This window comes from Notolepis coatsorum (genome assembly GCF_963971535.1).
Source record: "Notolepis coatsorum genome assembly, chromosome: 18".
Taxonomy (NCBI): Eukaryota; Metazoa; Chordata; class Actinopteri; order Aulopiformes; family Paralepididae; genus Notolepis; species Notolepis coatsorum.
The window spans coordinates 1,956,652-1,977,328 of NC_140182.1; the positions used below are offsets into that span (position 1 = coordinate 1,956,652).

The 20,677-nt window shown below is 51.6% G+C and overlaps 1 protein-coding gene across 1 annotated transcript in view; it reads left to right on the forward strand.

The window, feature by feature from the left end:
* cadps2 (Ca++-dependent secretion activator 2) overlaps window positions 1-20,677 on the forward strand; it is a gene marked incomplete at its 3' end in the record, with an annotated part of 521,480 nt that overhangs the window by 337,386 nt on the left and 163,417 nt on the right. Inside the window, 1 exon segment of the mRNA XM_084334474.1 lies at window positions 343-409. Coding sequence (XP_084190600.1) covers window positions 343-409 — 67 coding nt within the window.

Below are 20,677 nucleotides of genomic sequence, written 5' to 3' on the forward strand. Positions count from 1 at the left end.
GTTTATTATTATTATGTCTCCAGAAAGACTGTGTTGCAGTAGTTGCGTATGTAATCTCTCTATGTAGAATTATTGTTTGTTTTGTACATTGTCTGTTACATGTCTGGTGTAAATATGTTTTGCATGACGTGTTTTTAACCTGTTCTTAATTACCTGTATGATCCATATATGTTATGCTTTATTTTTTAGCTGCTTTTTAACACCAGGCCCAGGGACAACGGCTGAACATTAGCTTTGGCTAATACTGTCTCACACATTTACTTTATGTTCATTAATGTGTGCAGTTTAAACTGAAACTGAAACTAATATCTGATTTAATAGACATCCCCCCCCCCCCTGCAGGTACCTGTACGCTCTGGGACAGAGGGTCTGGAAACGCTGGAAGAGACGATACTTTGTTCTTGTCCAGGTAAGAGGACAGATCTCCTAAATCAAATCAAATGTATCTGTAAGGCCCGACAACACACGTTAACACTTTGATTGCCAGCATGGGTTGGGCTATTTATCGCTTGAGTGCCAGCGCTTTAGTCAATGAGAGGGCGAGCACATTTGCGAATGCATAAACGATATCTTAATTATTAAATGATGTGTCTAATACGCCCGTTGCTTATCAATGACTTGCTTGCAGTCAACATGTACGAAACGGATTGTTTTTTCATTGGTACATTTCCGTTTTATACCGTTTTGAATACGAGTATAGTTTTGGAAATTTCTAGAAGAAGACAAAATATTCCGCAGGAATCGCCCTTTACTGGAATACACACAACACGTTGTCATTTTCCGGCTGATTTATGAATCGTTTTCAAATAAACGCTAGATTATCGATAGTATATGTGTAGTACGTATGCACTCTAGAGAAGCGGGCTGAAAAATCTATTATCTATGACCTGGTCAGCGCTAACTTCATACACGCACACACAGACACAAATATGTGAAAAAAAACATCTGATTAACCCAAAACTGGTAAAATAGATTCCTTACCTCAGATCAGATGTTCTGCAAAAAGTTTATTCCAATTCCTGATCGCCATTCCAAATATCGATCGCGTTTATTGATCCAACATTAGACCTCGAAACAGATAATCCACGCTGATTTCGGTTGCCCCAATGAACGCAATAGTCTCCGGTTACATGCCTGAGAAGTAAAATGTGGAATCCGGAGTTTTCTTTTCACATGCATTTTCATTGAGTCCATTCCAATGGGTGCAATACCATCTGGGAGACGATAGGGGACGGTATTTGCCATTTTTGAGCTCATAGACAGTCCCAATGATAACGTGAGGCTGGATTGATGAAAAATGAATGGATATCGCTAATAAAAGAAATAACGATTAAATAGCGAGTGCCATGCGTTGGCACTCAACGCATGGCAGCCAACAACGAGATTTCTCGTCGTTGGCACTCAATGTGTTAATGTCCCCATGGGCCGGACACATCTTCTTTAACACTTTGAGAGCCAACGACGAGAATTCTCGTTATTTCATGCCAACCACTCAGTGCCAACGACGAGAAATCTCGTTATTAATTTTTTTTTCTTTTTTTTGCGATTTCCATTCATTTTTCATCAATCTAGCCTCACTGTTACAAAGGATCAGATTAAACCGAATATATATATTTATTGATTGATATATATTGCATAGTATTTGTATATCGTTTTGATATCCCTTGTATATTCCTTGTACAATATGCACTGAATATCCCTTTAGTCTACTAAACAGCCCATAATAGTTTCATTCTACCATTGGACAAGAACCTGGCGCCAGCAGCCATACCCCTAGGTTCAAGTTCAATCGTGCCGCCCAACATGTCGTGGCAAGCCCGGTTCCGCGTAGGAATACGTCTGGCGAAATACGAATGGTACTATTTGTTCACAGCGCATATATATATGGCGCAAGTAAAGTAGAACTTTCTTTTAGTCCAGTTCTTTACCCTCCAACCGAGTAACAGACGCGAAGCCTCACCCACGACGCACGTGTGGTGCAGTAAGGCCTACTTGGCCTCAGAATAGGCATTGAGATATCGTGTGGATTAATAGTTGAATTGTCATAGTTTGGCACTATACCGTCGAGTTGGACGTATTCTATTAAGCTAATAATAGTCTATTTATGTATGGTGCATCGTTCGGTTAGAGTTATAAAGTTATCAGTACCCCCATCGTTCCTGACGTTATCTGGAGTCTTAACCAGGCTGGGCAGACCACTAGTGGTGCTTGCATCCGAGGAGCTCCGGGCCAGGGCGACTGGACCTGTATATTGGATTACTCTACCCGGACGACGGCGAGCCTTCCACGGCTTGGATTATGCTTTGGGTGCTTTGATTATTCCATGGATAACGGCCAACACTGCGGAGTGTTGGAACTACCCCCCGGAGAGGAGTCCAGGTGAGACGGCGCTCTACACCAGTGAGGTCGCCTCACGTCTCTCCGTTGTGGACCGGCAGCTACCGTCCACCAGAGGGTCCAGCTGTATTCATCTGCGGACCGAGGTTCTGTGGGCACCGTGTTCAAGACTTTGAATTCTCCCAAGAAATCGTCTGCCAGATGGGATACCGCCAGCGGCTTCTCTAACCCCCCCCTCCTACTGTCTTACAACCAGCGGGACCCCCCCCCCCCCCCCCCTTAGTGTATCCAGCTATAATCATTTAAGTACCATCGCTATAGTTCCTTAGAGAACCGGGTTGTATACTTACTCCCTGCGTAACCAGAGATTGGACATTCAATGTTGATTTACCTACGAATACTCATTTGCCATACAAGTGCATTTCAAATCATAAGTGTAAACAAGTGAACGTTGTATATACCTTTTGCTATATTAAATATTCGATTTGTACATTTGTGTGGACTTCGTTTCATCAGGTGGGAAAGTGTTCATCATATTTATATCATGTACTGGATGGCCAGAAGTTAAAGTACAAGAGGTAGTGGTTTAATACCATACTTAACAATACAATAATAATAATAATAATAAATCAAATTTATATAGCGCCTTTCATAGAACCCAAGGTCGCTTTACAATCAGGACAAAAAATAGGGCAAGGAAAGTAGGGGGGGAGGGGGAAGAGGGGATGAGGGAAAGTAGGGGATAATGGACCTAATTTAATCTAAAACTAACTGATGGGGAAAGCCTTGGTGAAGAGGTGTGTTTTTAGAGCGGATTTGAAGGTGTCCAGGGTTGGGGCGTTGCGGATTTCGGGGGGGAGAGAGTTCCAGAGGGTAGGGGACGCCACGCTGAAGGCTCTGTCCCCTATACAGTCAGGGAATTGTACCCCTCAGTTACAATTGGTCCTTCGAGCCGGAGGGTAACTAGTGTAATATTAATATAGTGTTATTAATATTGAAATGGCCTATGATGAACACTCCACGAAACGGTCCTCCTAACCTAGAACGCCCGCGGCGCAGACGACAGCCACCTCAGTACTTAGAGGATTACACTGTCAGTCAACTACCTAGCCTTCGACAAACGGTAAACGCGGTAAAAGTAGAAAGTAAAATTATGTCTGACCTTAACGACCAGGTTTCCCCGACCACAGAGGCCCTAGTAGGTTCTAATGTAACTGACCAAGCTCACGGTGGGGACCAGGAGGGAGCTGACATGCCTTTACCCCCCGCCACTACCGAAGAAGTAGTCCCCGACCAGCCCCGGGAGGAAGACAACCCTACAGAGAGAGAACTCTGCACGGAAGAAGAGGAGGAGAGCGCCGAATAGAGCTCCAGGAAATAGAGCTCCAGGACTCCCCAACGAGTACACCCAGGAGCGGCTCACCCAGGAGCGGCTCACACAGGAGCGGCTCACCTCCACAACCGCCTTCCCCCAGCGAAGCGGAGAGGATGCTACAACAGGCGTTCCTCGTCAGCCTGACAGCCTCTACCGAACGCGATCGACTCCAAGCACAGACGCTTAGCGAGCGCGAACATTTTACTATTGAAAGAGAACGCCTCCAAGCGCAGCAACGGAGCGAAGAAGAGCGCACACGCCTGGAGATGAGACGCCTTCAGACGGAAATTAATATGGTAAGAGACCGGGCCGAAGCAGAGCGCGCCGCCGCCGAAGCCCAGCGCGCCGCTGACGGTGCCCAAAGACAAGCAGAGCGCGCCGCCGCCGAAGCCCAGCGCGTCGCTGACTATGCCCAAAGAGAAGCAGAGCGCGCTGCCGCCGAAGCCCAGCGCGCCGCTGACTATGCCCAAAGAGAAGCAGAGCGCAACATCGATCTCATCCAGCGCCAAACCGAGCGCGACAAGTTACGTGCGCGGATAATGAAGCGGCTGAACCACAGGGCAACACCCTCTCCCTCCGCCAGGGGTCCAAGGAACTCGTCGAGACAACAGTCAAGGGCAGCGCCTCCTAACCGAGCAAGCGACCCTGAACTTGACCAACAGACCAAGCCTATACCCCCCGCAGACCCCCTCCCCCGACCGGTCCAAGCGAGACCCAGCTACAAGGAAGGAGCGGCATACACTGCGGAGAAGCTAAATAAACGACTACAGGATCTGGAAGACCTGATAGAGGAAGAAGAGGGAGAGGAGGAGAACCAAGCCCGACGACAGCACAGTACTCCACCGGACCAGGAGGTCCAGTACAGCCCAGGCTATACCCCCGCGGCGCTGCGCTACAGACCCCCGACTCTATTCACGGGTGAGCACGACGCACGACCAGCCCCGAGGAATAGCACCTGGACCAGCGGGCCATGGTACCCTGTCGGTACCAGCCCACAGAGGGGCGCAAGAGGAGACTCGCCTAGGAGGTCTCTCCCCCGACGCTCGCCGATGTATCCGTCATCCACGGCGTCATACATTGCGATACCGAGCACCAGACGGAGTGTGTACAGAACACTCGCCAGACAATATGACCCGTTGGGATGTATTCTACCTTACACCACCAGGGCAAAGATGATTGTACGAGCACTATGGGACAAGGACCAGGGCTGGGACGACCCAATACCCGCACACCTTGCCTCAACATGGAGAGAGTGGGAGACGGAACTCCGCTCACTCCCAGGCGTCAATATACGCCGCAGCTACTTCCCATCCACAGTGAGGCCAGAGACATGCAAGATTGATCTACACGTCTTCAGCGACGCCTCCGAAGTAGCCTATGGATCGGTGGCCTACTTGCGTGCCCAAGAGAAGGGAGGAAAGATACACACTGCTTTCATCCTGGCCCGCTCAAGAATAGCCCCACGAAAGCAACAATCTATCCCGCGTCTAGAGCTCTGCGCAGCCCTAGCAGGAGCGCATCTAGCCACGTTAATCCAACGTGAACTCACCATTCCGGTGCACAGAACAATCTTGTGGTCAGATTCCACGACAGTACTCACATGGATCAAGTCTGATTCATGCAGATACAAAGTCTTCGTGGGAGTCAGAGTCACCGAGATTCAAGAGTTAACAGAAGCAGCGAGCTGGCGGTATGTGGACACCAAACACAACCCAGCTGACATCATCACCCGGGGAATGTCTCTGGATGACCTCACCCGTCGCAACATCTACAGTGACGGACCAGAATTCCTCAAGCTCCCCGAAGAAGAGTGGCCTACGCCCACCCCACGGGAAGCAAGTAACGAGGAGGCTGAGAACAAGAAACCTATGTTCTGTGGACTGAGCACAGTCGCCTCCACAGACCCCAACATAGATGACTGCATTACCCTAGAGAGTGCGCAGCAGAGGACATTCCTGCGGCACCACCCAGAGATTCAGTCCACCACTGACATGTCAGCAGCTGACTACGAAGAAGCAGAACTTCTTCTACTACAACGAGCCCAGAGAGACTCGTTCCCCGATGAGCTAGACTGTCTACAGGGAGGAAAGCCCGTCCCATCAGACAGCAGACTGCTCCACCTGGCACCCGAGAGTGACGCCCATAATCTCATCAGAGTGGGTGGTCGCCTGCGGAGAGCCCCCGATCTACCGGATGACATTAAGTACCCGATAGTCTGGAACAGCCGACACAAGGTCACAGAGCTGATCATAAAGAAATACGACGAGGATGTACACCACGCAGGAGCAGAGAGAGTCTTCGCGGAGATCAGACGTCGCTATTGGATACTTCAAGGAAGAGAAGCGGTGCGACGCTTCCAGCGAACCTGTCTAGACTGCTGAAAGTGGCGCGCGCAGCCCAGCATACCACGGATGGCTGACATACCTCCCTGTCGCCTCCGACTCGGCGACAAGCCATTCCACTCCACAGGCATGGACTGTTTTGGCCCGTTGTATATAAAGAGAGGAAGAGGAACCGAGAAGCGGTGGGGTATTGTATTCAAATGCATGACCACCAGAGCGATACATATCGAGCTCCTTCCGACCATGAGCACAGACTCATTCCTTATGGCCTTCCGAAGATTCACATCACGGAAAGGAAAACCGTCTACATTGTTGTCTGATCACGGGACAAACTTCAAAGGCGGAGAAAGAGAGCTGAGAGAGAGCTTCCAAGCTATGGGCCCAGAACTTAAGACCCACCTCGCTCCATCCCAGATTGACTTCCAGTTTAATCCCCCGAACGCACCCCACTTCGGTGGAACCTGGGAACGAGAAGTACGTTCTATAAAGACAGCCCTGTACGCCGTGCTTGGGGCCCAGACTGTGGCGGAAGAAGTCCTAATGACAGTCCTCACGGAGATCGAGGGAGTATTGAACTCAAAACCCCTCGGTTACGTCTCCAGTGATGTAGCAGATGTCGACCCAGTCACCCCCAACACACTCTTAATGGGGCGGCTGGACCCCGCGCTACCCCAGACAATGTACAGGCCTGAAGAAGCGAACGGCCGAAGAATGTGGAGGTACAGTCAAGTACTAGCTGACAAGTTTTGGAGCAGCTTCCTACTCCACTACCTACCGTCTCTACAGACCCGCCAGAAGTGGGTAAAAGAGAGAGACAATTTGACAGAAGGAACGGTCGTCATGATTATCGACCAGTCACTACCCAGAGCTATGTGGCCGGCTGGCCGCGTAAGCAAAGTGATCACCGGTGCCGATGGCAAGGTCCGAGCAGCCGAAGTACTCGTCCAAGGGCGCACTTACACACGACCCGTGGCGAGGCTAATAGAACTGCCCCGACTCCCAGACACTATCGATGATGACCATGACCCCATGACTTTGTGAGTTGACTGACCCTTACAGCGGACCTTGAGTGGTAGACAGTGTGGTTAATCTGTCTCTGCTTAGCTAATTAGGTGGGACTAATTAGGGGGCGGCTGTTGTGAAGGATCAGATTAAACCGAATATATATATTTATTTATATATATTTAAATAGTATTTGTATATCGTTTGATATCCCCTGTATATTCCTTGTACAATATGCACTGAATATCCCTTTAGTCTACTAAACAGCCCATAATAGTTTCATTCTACCATTGGACAAGAACCTGGCGCCAGCAGCCATACCCCTAGGTTCAAGTTCAATCGTGCCGCCCAACATGTCGTGGCAAGCCCGGTTCCGTGTAGGAATACGTCTGGCGAAATACGAATGGTACTATTTGTTCACAGCGCATATATATATATGGCGCAAGTAAAGTAGAACTTTCTTTTAGTCCAGTTCTTTACCCTCCAACCGAGTAACAGACGCGAAGCCTCACCCACGACGCACGTGTGGTGCAGTAAGGCCTACTTGGCCTCAGAATAGGCATTGAGATATCGTGTGGATTAATAGTTGAATTGTCATAGTTTGGCACTATACCGTCGAGTTGGACGTATTCTATTAAGCTAATAATAGTCTATTTATGTATGGTGCATCGTTCGGTTAGAGTTATAAAGTTATCAGTACCCCCATCGTTCCTGACGTTATCTGGAGTCTTAACCAGGCTGGGCAGACCACTAGTGGTGCTTGCATCCGAGGAGCTCCGGGCCAGGGCGACTGGACCTGTATATTGGATTACTCTACCCGGACGACGGCGAGCCTTCCACGGCTTGGATTATGCTTTGGGTGCTTTGATTATTCCATGGATAACGGCCAACACTGCGGAGTGTTGGAACTACCCCCCGGAGAGGAGTCCAGGTGAGACGGCGCTCTACACCAGTGAGGTCGCCTCACGTCTCTCCGTTGTGGACCGGCAGCTACCGTCCACCAGAGGGTCCAGCTGTATTCATCTGCGGACCGAGGTTCTGTGGGCACCGTGTTCAAGACTTTGAATTCTCCCAAGAAATCGTCGGCCAGATGGGATACCGCCAGCGGCTTCTCTAACCCCCCCCTCCTACTGTCTTACAACCAGCGGGACCCCCCCCCCCCCCCCTTAGTGTATCCAGCTATAATCATTTAAGTACCATCGCTATAGTTCCTTAGAGAACCGGGTTGTATACTTACTCCCTGCGTAACCAGAGATTGGACATTCAATGTTGATTTACCTACGAATACTCATTTGCCATACAAGTGCATTTCAAATCATAAGTGTAAACAAGTGAACGTTGTATATACCTTTTGCTATATTAAATATTCGATTTGTACATTTGTGTGGACTTCGTTTCATCAGGTGGGAAAGTGTTCATCATATTTATATCATGTACTGGATGGCCAGAAGTTAAAGTACAAGAGGTAGTGGTTTAATACCATACTTAACAATACAATAATAATAATAATAATAAATCAAATTTATATAGCGCCTTTCATAGAACCCAAGGTCGCTTTACAATCAGGACAAAAAATAGGGCAAGGAAAGTAGGGGGGGAGGGGGAAGAGGGGATGAGGGAAAGTAGGGGATAATGGACCTAATTTAATCTAAAACTAACTGATGGGGAAAGCCTTGGTGAAGAGGTGTGTTTTTAGAGCGGATTTGAAGGTGTCCAGGGTTGGGGCGTTGCGGATTTCGGGGGGGAGAGAGTTCCAGAGGGTAGGGGACGCCACGCTGAAGGCTCTGTCCCCTATACAGTCAGGGAATTGTACCCCTCAGTTACAATTGGTCCTTCGAGCCGGAGGGTAACTAGTGTAATATTAATATAGTGTTATTAATATTGAAATGGCCTATGATGAACACTCCACGAAACGGTCCTCCTAACCTAGAACGCCCGCGGCGCAGACGACAGCCACCTCAGTACTTAGAGGATTACACTGTCAGTCAACTACCTAGCCTTCGACAAACGGTAAACGCGGTAAAAGTAGAAAGTAAAATTATGTCTGACCTTAACGACCAGGTTTCCCCGACCACAGAGGCCCTAGTAGGTTCTAATGTAACTGACCAAGCTCACGGTGGGGACCAGGAGGGAGCTGACATGCCTTTACCCCCCGCCACTACCGAAGAAGTAGTCCCCGACCAGCCCCGGGAGGAAGACAACCCTACAGAGAGAGAACTCTGCACGGAAGAAGAGGAGGAGAGCGCCGAATAGAGCTCCAGGAAATAGAGCTCCAGGACTCCCCAACGAGTACACCCAGGAGCGGCTCACCCAGGAGCGGCTCACACAGGAGCGGCTCACCTCCACAACCGCCTTCCCCCAGCGAAGCGGAGAGGATGCTACAACAGGCGTTCCTCGTCAGCCTGACAGCCTCTACCGAACGCGATCGACTCCAAGCACAGACGCTTAGCGAGCGCGAACATTTTACTATTGAAAGAGAACGCCTCCAAGCGCAGCAACGGAGCGAAGAAGAGCGCACACGCCTGGAGATGAGACGCCTTCAGACGGAAATTAATATGGTAAGAGACCGGGCCGAAGCAGAGCGCGCCGCCGCCGAAGCCCAGCGCGCCGCTGACGGTGCCCAAAGACAAGCAGAGCGCGCCGCCGCCGAAGCCCAGCGCGTCGCTGACTATGCCCAAAGAGAAGCAGAGCGCGCTGCCGCCGAAGCCCAGCGCGCCGCTGACTATGCCCAAAGAGAAGCAGAGCGCAACATCGATCTCATCCAGCGCCAAACCGAGCGCGACAAGTTACGTGCGCGGATAATGAAGCGGCTGAACCACAGGGCAACACCCTCTCCCTCCGCCAGGGGTCCAAGGAACTCGTCGAGACAACAGTCAAGGGCAGCGCCTCCTAACCGAGCAAGCGACCCTGAACTTGACCAACAGACCAAGCCTATACCCCCCGCAGACCCCCTCCCCCGACCGGTCCAAGCGAGACCCAGCTACAAGGAAGGAGCGGCATACACTGCGGAGAAGCTAAATAAACGACTACAGGATCTGGAAGACCTGATAGAGGAAGAAGAGGGAGAGGAGGAGAACCAAGCCCGACGACAGCACAGTACTCCACCGGACCAGGAGGTCCAGTACAGCCCAGGCTATACCCCCGCGGCGCTGCGCTACAGACCCCCGACTCTATTCACGGGTGAGCACGACGCACGACCAGCCCCGAGGAATAGCACCTGGACCAGCGGGCCATGGTACCCTGTCGGTACCAGCCCACAGAGGGGCGCAAGAGGAGACTCGCCTAGGAGGTCTCTCCCCCGACGCTCGCCGATGTATCCGTCATCCACGGCGTCATACATTGCGATACCGAGCACCAGACGGAGTGTGTACAGAACACTCGCCAGACAATATGACCCGTTGGGATGTATTCTACCTTACACCACCAGGGCAAAGATGATTGTACGAGCACTATGGGACAAGGACCAGGGCTGGGACGACCCAATACCCGCACACCTTGCCTCAACATGGAGAGAGTGGGAGACGGAACTCCGCTCACTCCCAGGCGTCAATATACGCCGCAGCTACTTCCCATCCACAGTGAGGCCAGAGACATGCAAGATTGATCTACACGTCTTCAGCGACGCCTCCGAAGTAGCCTATGGATCGGTGGCCTACTTGCGTGCCCAAGAGAAGGGAGGAAAGATACACACTGCTTTCATCCTGGCCCGCTCAAGAATAGCCCCACGAAAGCAACAATCTATCCCGCGTCTAGAGCTCTGCGCAGCCCTAGCAGGAGCGCATCTAGCCACGTTAATCCAACGTGAACTCACCATTCCGGTGCACAGAACAATCTTGTGGTCAGATTCCACGACAGTACTCACATGGATCAAGTCTGATTCATGCAGATACAAAGTCTTCGTGGGAGTCAGAGTCACCGAGATTCAAGAGTTAACAGAAGCAGCGAGCTGGCGGTATGTGGACACCAAACACAACCCAGCTGACATCATCACCCGGGGAATGTCTCTGGATGACCTCACCCGTCGCAACATCTACAGTGACGGACCAGAATTCCTCAAGCTCCCCGAAGAAGAGTGGCCTACGCCCACCCCACGGGAAGCAAGTAACGAGGAGGCTGAGAACAAGAAACCTATGTTCTGTGGACTGAGCACAGTCGCCTCCACAGACCCCAACATAGATGACTGCATTACCCTAGAGAGTGCGCAGCAGAGGACATTCCTGCGGCACCACCCAGAGATTCAGTCCACCACTGACATGTCAGCAGCTGACTACGAAGAAGCAGAACTTCTTCTACTACAACGAGCCCAGAGAGACTCGTTCCCCGATGAGCTAGACTGTCTACAGGGAGGAAAGCCCGTCCCATCAGACAGCAGACTGCTCCACCTGGCACCCGAGAGTGACGCCCATAATCTCATCAGAGTGGGTGGTCGCCTGCGGAGAGCCCCCGATCTACCGGATGACATTAAGTACCCGATAGTCTGGAACAGCCGACACAAGGTCACAGAGCTGATCATAAAGAAATACGACGAGGATGTACACCACGCAGGAGCAGAGAGAGTCTTCGCGGAGATCAGACGTCGCTATTGGATACTTCAAGGAAGAGAAGCGGTGCGACGCTTCCAGCGAACCTGTCTAGACTGCTGAAAGTGGCGCGCGCAGCCCAGCATACCACGGATGGCTGACATACCTCCCTGTCGCCTCCGACTCGGCGACAAGCCATTCCACTCCACAGGCATGGACTGTTTTGGCCCGTTGTATATAAAGAGAGGAAGAGGAACCGAGAAGCGGTGGGGTATTGTATTCAAATGCATGACCACCAGAGCGATACATATCGAGCTCCTTCCGACCATGAGCACAGACTCATTCCTTATGGCCTTCCGAAGATTCACATCACGGAAAGGAAAACCGTCTACATTGTTGTCTGATCACGGGACAAACTTCAAAGGCGGAGAAAGAGAGCTGAGAGAGAGCTTCCAAGCTATGGGCCCAGAACTTAAGACCCACCTCGCTCCATCCCAGATTGACTTCCAGTTTAATCCCCCGAACGCACCCCACTTCGGTGGAACCTGGGAACGAGAAGTACGTTCTATAAAGACAGCCCTGTACGCCGTGCTTGGGGCCCAGACTGTGGCGGAAGAAGTCCTAATGACAGTCCTCACGGAGATCGAGGGAGTATTGAACTCAAAACCCCTCGGTTACGTCTCCAGTGATGTAGCAGATGTCGACCCAGTCACCCCCAACACACTCTTAATGGGGCGGCTGGACCCCGCGCTACCCCAGACAATGTACAGGCCTGAAGAAGCGAACGGCCGAAGAATGTGGAGGTACAGTCAAGTACTAGCTGACAAGTTTTGGAGCAGCTTCCTACTCCACTACCTACCGTCTCTACAGACCCGCCAGAAGTGGGTAAAAGAGAGAGACAATTTGACAGAAGGAACGGTCGTCATGATTATCGACCAGTCACTACCCAGAGCTATGTGGCCGGCTGGCCGCGTAAGCAAAGTGATCACCGGTGCCGATGGCAAGGTCCGAGCAGCCGAAGTACTCGTCCAAGGGCGCACTTACACACGACCCGTGGCGAGGCTAATAGAACTGCCCCGACTCCCAGACACTATCGATGATGACCATGACCCCATGACTTTGTGAGTTGACTGACCCTTACAGCGGACCTTGAGTGGTAGACAGTGCGGTTAATCTGTCTCTGCTTAGCTAATTAGGTGGGACTAATTAGGGGGCGGCTGTTGTGAAGGATCAGATTAAACCGAATATATATATTTATTTATATATATTTAAATAGTATTTGTATATCGTTTGATATCCCCTGTATATTCCTTGTACAATATGCACTGAATATCCCTTTAGTCTACTAAACAGCCCATAATAGTTTCATTCTACCATTGGACAAGAACCTGGCGCCAGCAGCCATACCCCTAGGTTCAAGTTCAATCGTGCCGCCCAACATGTCGTGGCAAGCCCGGTTCCGTGTAGGAATACGTCTGGCGAAATACGAATGGTACTATTTGTTCACAGCGCATATATATATATGGCGCAAGTAAAGTAGAACTTTCTTTTAGTCCAGTTCTTTACCCTCCAACCGAGTAACAGACGCGAAGCCTCACCCACGACGCACGTGTGGTGCAGTAAGGCCTACTTGGCCTCAGAATAGGCATTGAGATATCGTGTGGATTAATAGTTGAATTGTCATAGTTTGGCACTATACCGTCGAGTTGGACGTATTCTATTAAGCTAATAATAGTCTATTTATGTATGGTGCATCGTTCGGTTAGAGTTATAAAGTTATCAGTACCCCCATCGTTCCTGACGTTATCTGGAGTCTTAACCAGGCTGGGCAGACCACTAGTGGTGCTTGCATCCGAGGAGCTCCGGGCCAGGGCGACTGGACCTGTATATTGGATTACTCTACCCGGACGACGGCGAGCCTTCCACGGCTTGGATTATGCTTTGGGTGCTTTGATTATTCCATGGATAACGGCCAACACTGCGGAGTGTTGGAACTACCCCCCGGAGAGGAGTCCAGGTGAGACGGCGCTCTACACCAGTGAGGTCGCCTCACGTCTCTCCGTTGTGGACCGGCAGCTACCGTCCACCAGAGGGTCCAGCTGTATTCATCTGCGGACCGAGGTTCTGTGGGCACCGTGTTCAAGACTTTGAATTCTCCCAAGAAATCGTCGGCCAGATGGGATACCGCCAGCGGCTTCTCTAACCCCCCCCTCCTACTGTCTTACAACCAGCGGGACCCCCCCCCCCCCCCCCTTAGTGTATCCAGCTATAATCATTTAAGTACCATCGCTATAGTTCCTTAGAGAACCGGGTTGTATACTTACTCCCTGCGTAACCAGAGATTGGACATTCAATGTTGATTTACCTACGAATACTCATTTGCCATACAAGTGCATTTCAAATCATAAGTGTAAACAAGTGAACGTTGTATATACCTTTTGCTATATTAAATATTCGATTTGTACATTTGTGTGGACTTCGTTTCATCAGGTGGGAAAGTGTTCATCATATTTATATCATGTACTGGATGGCCAGAAGTTAAAGTACAAGAGGTAGTGGTTTAATACCATACTTAACAATACAGTCAGGGAATTGTACCCCTCAGTTACAGGAAGTGTTCATCATATTTATATATCATGTACTGTATGGCCAGTAATTAAAGTACATAAAGCGGTAGTGGTTTAATGATACCATACTTATCAATACAGTCAGGGAATTGTACCCCTCAGTTACAATTGGTCCTTCGAGCCGGAGGGTAACTAGTGTAATATTAATATAGTGGTATTAATATTGACATGGCCTATGATGAACACTCCACAAAACGGTTCTCCTAAAGTAGATCGCCCGCAGCGTAGACGGCAGACACCTCAGTACTTAGAGGATTACGTTGCCAATATACTACCTAGCCTTCTACAGACGGTAAACGCGGAAAAAGTAGATAGTAAAATTATGTCCGACCCTATCGACCAGGCTACCCCGCCAATAGAGGCCCTAGTGGGTTCTAACGTAACTGACCAAGCTCACGGTAGGGACCAGGAGGGACCCGACATGACTTTACCCCCCGCCAAGACCGAAGAAGTAGTCCCCGGAGAGCTCCAGGATAAAGACAGCTCTCCAGGGATGGAACTCTACCCGCTACAAGAAGAGCAGAGCACCCCGGAGATGGATCTCCAGGACTCGCCACAGGAGAACAGATCTCCAACGAGTACTGCCAGGAGCGGATCACCTCAACCAGCGTCTTCCCCCAGCGAGGCGGACAAGATGCTGGCACAGGCATTCCTCGCCAGCCTAGCAGCCTCAACAGAGCGCGATCGACTCCAAGCACAGACGCTTAGTGAGCGCGAACATTCTTCCATGGAAAGAGAACGCCTTCAGGCGCAGCAACGGAGCGACGAAGATCGTATACGTCTAGAGATTAGACGCCTTCAGACGGAAGAGAATATGGTAAGGGACCGGGCCGAAGCCCAGCGCGCCGCCGCCGAAGCCCAGCGCGCCGCTGCCGGTGCCCAAAGAGAAGCAGAGCGCGACCTCGCTCTCACCAAGCGCGAAGCCGAGCGCGACCGATTACAAGCGCAGATAATGGAGCAGCTGATCACCAGGGCAACACCCCCTCCCTCCGCACGGGGTTCCAGGGCCTCGTCAAGACAAGGGTCAAGGGCACCCTCCCCTACCCGATCAAGCGACCCTGAGCCCGACCACCAGAGAGAGCCTATACCCCCCTCCGAACCCCTTCCCCGACCGGTCCAAGTGAGACCCAGCTATAAGGAAGAAACGGTCTACACCGCGGAGAGGCTAAATAGACGACTACAGGATCTAGAGGACCTGCCAGAGGAAGAAGAAGAGGGAGAGGAGGAGAGTCAAGCCTGACAGCAGCACAGTACTCCACAGGACCAGGAGGTCCAGTACAGCCCAGGCTCTACCCCCGCGGCTCTGCGCTACAGACCCCCGACTCAATTCACGGGTGAGCTTGACGCACGTCCAGCCCAGAGGAATAGCACCTGGATACGCGGGCCATGGTACCCAGCAGGTACCAGCCCACCAAGAGGCGTAAGAGGAGACTCGCCTAGGAGGCCTCTCTTCCAACGCTCACCGATGTGCCAGCCATCCATGGCATCATACATTGGCACACCGACGTTTCCGGACTTCACCCACGAGAACAGAGCACAGTACACGGAGCTACGAATGTGCTTAGAGACAATGATGTCCGATGTAGCTGATGAACCGTACAAGTATGCTATCCTACTGAAGCACCTCAAGGTGCCCCGAGCGCACAATATAGCGCTGGCCTATGCCACCTCTACTACCCCATACACAGCGGCTCTAGCAGCACTCGACCAAAGATATGGACGCATATGGGACTACGTAATACAAGAGATAAGGCATATTGACCGCCTACCCCCAGCCACAGACAATCGCTCACTAGATGACCTGTCTATCAAGGTGCAATCCCTGGTAGGGATGCTGGGGGCGCAAAGAGAAAAGGGTATGCACGAACTGTACGCGAACTCTAATGTCGAGGATTTTAGAGAAGCTTCCGCCCGCCCGACAAGAGCGCTTCAGGCGGCAAAAAGACCACCGTGATCCTAACGGTCCCGAGCCATCCCTCCTAGACCTAGCCGACTTCCTGGCGAGAGAAGTCAACAGCCTACGGTTGGATACGTTCATGCGGAGCACCCCAAGCTCCAGAGAGGGACCTAGGAGAGCAAACGATGGCCGAAGATTGGTGACCGTCATGCACCAATCAGAATCAGTACCGAGCAGCAAGAACCACAGTACCCCCTCGATGAAAGAGAAGTGGAAGATGGTGTGCCCGTACTGCGAAAAGGAACACTGGTTGTCACAATGTGACACGTTCAAGAAGATGACCGCCGACGAGGTGAGTCAATGGATAAAGTCCAACCGACGCTGTTACCGATGTGCGCGCAGTCACATGGCAGCCGATTGCCGCTTAAAGAAGAGGTGTAATCGGTGTGACGGAGCCCACCTAGATGTCCTACACGACAGTAACAGAAGAAAGCCTGCACCCTCAAGCAGCACAAAGGCAAGTGTTATGTACATTGACCCCGCCAGCAGCGGGGGCGCCCGGGTGCTCTTAAAGGTGGTCCGCGTAACACTGAGTTACCAAGATAAGGTCATGGACACTTACGCCGTCCTTGACGACGGGTCAGAGAAGACCCTTCTCCTCGCGTCCGCTGCGGCCCAGCTGGGGCTGCGGGGGAGCGAAAACCAGATGACGATTCGGACAATAAGAAGAGATCTAAAGACGATAAAGGGCGAGAATGTCTCCTTCACTATCGCAGCAAGCGGGCAGCCAGAGAGACGGTATAGGATTACTAATGCTTTCACCAGCCAAGAAATAGGCCTGTCGCAGTACACCTACCCCATCGCCAAGCTGATGGATAAATATGTGCACCTGCGTCAACTACCTATACCGCTCATAGACGGTGCCACCCCGACGCTGCTGATAGGCTCCGACCATGCAGACCTCATCGTCCCGATTGACCGGGTCCACACAGGGCCCAGAGGCTGTCCTGCAGCAGTCGAGACCCGCCTAGGATGGACATTACAAGGCCCCCTCGCTAAGTCTCTTAACCGAACAGCAGCCACTAACTGCCTCCACTCCAGAGTGACAGAAGAAGACACCACCCTCCTACAGCATGTCGAGAGGCTATGGACACTAGAGACAATGCCCTTTAAGAACGAAAAGAAAGACATTCGTTCCAAGGAAGACATTTACGCTATAGCACTCCTCGAGCAGGGGACAAAGAGAGTCAAAGTCAACGGAGTGATGAGATACGCAACTCCACTCCTGAGGCGAGAGGGTATGCCTACCTTCCACGCCCCAAAAGAAGCGACGGAGCGGTATCTATTGAACACAGAGCGGCGCCTAGCCAGAGACCCCGCTCAAGAGACTGTGTACCGCGCTGAGATTAACAAGCTAATCACAGCGGGACACATAAAGAAAATTGACATTAAAGAGGCCGATCAGACGACCGAATCATGGTACGTGCCGCACCACAAAGTCCACCACAACGGCAAGGATCGTATTGTGTTCAACTGCAGCTACCAGATCGGATCACAAAATCTGAATAAAGAGCTCTTGCCCGGCCCAACACTCGGCCCCTCTCTACTAGGCGTGTTACTACGTTTCCGCCAAGACAAGGTGGCCATCAGCGGCGACATCAAAGGGATGTTCCTGCAGGTGAGACTAGTGGAGGAGGACAAGCCCCTGCTGCGGTTCCTATGGAGAGAGAGGATCGGGGATGAGCAACCAGCCATCTATCAATGGGAAGTCCTCCCTTTCGGAACCACATGCAGCCCATGCTGTGCTACGTTTGCACTGCAAAAACACGTCGCAGAGGACCCAGCAGCTGATGAAGAGGTCCGACAAAGTGTAGGAAATAGTTTCTACGTGGACAACTGTCTGCAAAGCGTCTCGACGCCAGAAGAAGCCGAGGCCCTTCTACTCAAGCTCTGCGCCTCCCTGATCAAAGGCGGCTTTGATCTCAGGCAGTGGGCCAGCAGCGACCCGCAAGTATTGCGCAGCCTCTCCCCCGAAGACAAGGCAGCAAGCAGCGAGACCTGGATGGCGACCATCCCAGGAGAAGCCCAAGAAATGACATTAGGACTAGTCTGGTGCTTCAAAACAGACTCGCTCCATTATAAACACACACCCCTGACCAAGGAGCAGGGAAGGTCGACTGCACTACCGACCACCAGACGGAGTGTATACAGAACACTCGCCAGACAATATGACCCGTTGGGATGTATTCTACCTTACACCACCAGGGCAAAGATGATTGTAAGAGCGTTATGGGACAAGGACCAGGGCTGGGACGACCCCATACCCGAACACCTTGCATCCACATGGAGAGAGTGGGAGACGGAACTCAGCTCACTCCCAGGTGTCAACATACGCCGCAGCTACTTCCCACCCACAGTGAGGCCGGAGACGTGCCAGATGGACCTGCACGTCTTCAGCGACGCCTCCGAAGTAGCCTACGGTTCGGTGGCCTACTTGCGTGCCCGAGAGGAGGGAGGAGAAATACATACTGCTTTCATCCTGGCTCGCTCAAGAATAGCCCCACGAAAGCAACAATCTATCCCGCGTCTAGAGCTCTGCGCAGCCCTAGCAGGAGCGCAACTCGCCACGTTAATCCAACGTGAACTCACCATTCCGGTGCAAAGAACAATCTTGTGGTCAGACTCCACGACAGTACTCACATGGATCCGGTCTGATTCGTGCAGATACAAGGTCTTCGTGGGAGTCAGAGTCACAGAGATTCAAGATTTAACAGAAGTAGCAAGCTGGAGGTATGTGGACACAAAACACAACCCAGCTGACGTCATCACCCGGGGAATGTCCCTGGATGACCTCACCCGTCACAACCTATACAGTGACGGGCCAGAGTTCCTCAAGCTCCCGGAAGAAGAGTGGCCCACCCCACGGGAAGCGAGTAAAGAGGAGGCCGAAAACAAGAAATCTATGTTCTGTGGATTGAACACACTCGTCTCCACAGACCCCGACATAGACGATTGCTTCACCCTAGAGAGTGCGCAGCTAAAGACATTCCTGTGGCACCACCCAGAGGTTCAGCTCACTACTGACATTGCAGCAGCTGACTACGAAGAAGCAGAACTTCTTCTACTACAACGAGAGACTCGTTCCCCGATGAGCTAGACTGTCTACAGGGAGCAAAGCCCGTCCCATCAGACAGCAGACTGCTCCACCTATCCCCCGAGAGAGACGCCCATGGTCTCATCAGAGTGGGTGGTCGTCTGCGGAGAGCTCCAGACTTACCGGATGACGTCAAGTACCCGATAGTCTTAAACAGCCGACACAAGGTCACAGAGCTGATCATAAAGAAATACGACGAGGATGTGCATCACGCCGGGGCAGAGAGAGTCTTCGCGGAGATCAGACGTCGTTATTGGATACTGCAAGGGAGAGAAGCAGTGCGGCGCTTCCAGCGAACCTGTCTAGACTGTCGTAAGTGGCGAGCGCAGCCCAGTATACCCCGGATGGCTGACCTACCTCCCTGTCGCCTCCGACTCGGCGACAAGCCTTTTCACTCCACCGGTATGGACTGTTTCGGCCCGCTGTATATAAAGAAAGGAAGAGGAACCGAGAAGCGGTGGGGTATTGTATTCAAATGCATGACCACCCGAGCGATGCATATAGAACTCCTTCCAACCATGAGCACAGACTCATTCCGTATGGCCTTCCGAAGATTCACATCGCGGAAAGGCAAACCGTCTATATTATTGTCTGATCACGGGACAAACTTCAAAGGCGGAGAAAGAGAGCTGAGAGAGAGCTTCCAAGCTATGGGCCCAGAACTTAAGACCCACCTCGCTCCATCCCAGATTGACTTCCAGTTTAATCCCCCGAACGCACCTCACTTCGGTGGAACTTGGGAACGAGAAGTACGTTCAATAAAGACAGCCCTGTACGCCGTGCTTGGGGCCCAGACCGTGGCGGAAGAAGTCCTAATGACAGTCCTCACGGAGATCGAGGGAGTATTGAACTCAAAGCCCCTCGGTTACGTCTCAAGTGATGTAGCAGATGTCGACCCAGTCACCCCCAACACACTCTTGATGGGGCGGCTGGACCCCGCGCTACCACAGACAATGTACAGGCCTGAAGAAGCGAACGGCCGAAGAATGTGGAGGTACAGTCAAGTATTGGCTGACAAGTTTTGGAACAGCTTCCTACTCCACTATCTACCGTCTCTACAGACCCGCCAGAAATGGGTGAAAGAGAGAGACAATTTGACAGAAGGAACAGTCGTCATGATTATCGACCAGTCACTACCCCGAGCTATGTGGCCGGCTGGCCGCGTAAGCAAAGTGATCACCGGTGCCGACGGAAAGGTCCGAGCAGCCGAAGTGCTCGTCCAAGGACGGATCTACACCCGACCCGTGGCGAGGCTAATAGAACTGCCAAGGCTCCCCGATACTATCGATGACGACCATGACCCCATGACTTTGTGAACTGCCCGACCCCTCACAACAGACATTGAGTAGTGGACAGTGCGGTTAATCTATCTCTGCTTAGCTAATTAGGTGGGACTAATTAGGGGGCGGCTGTTACAAAGGAT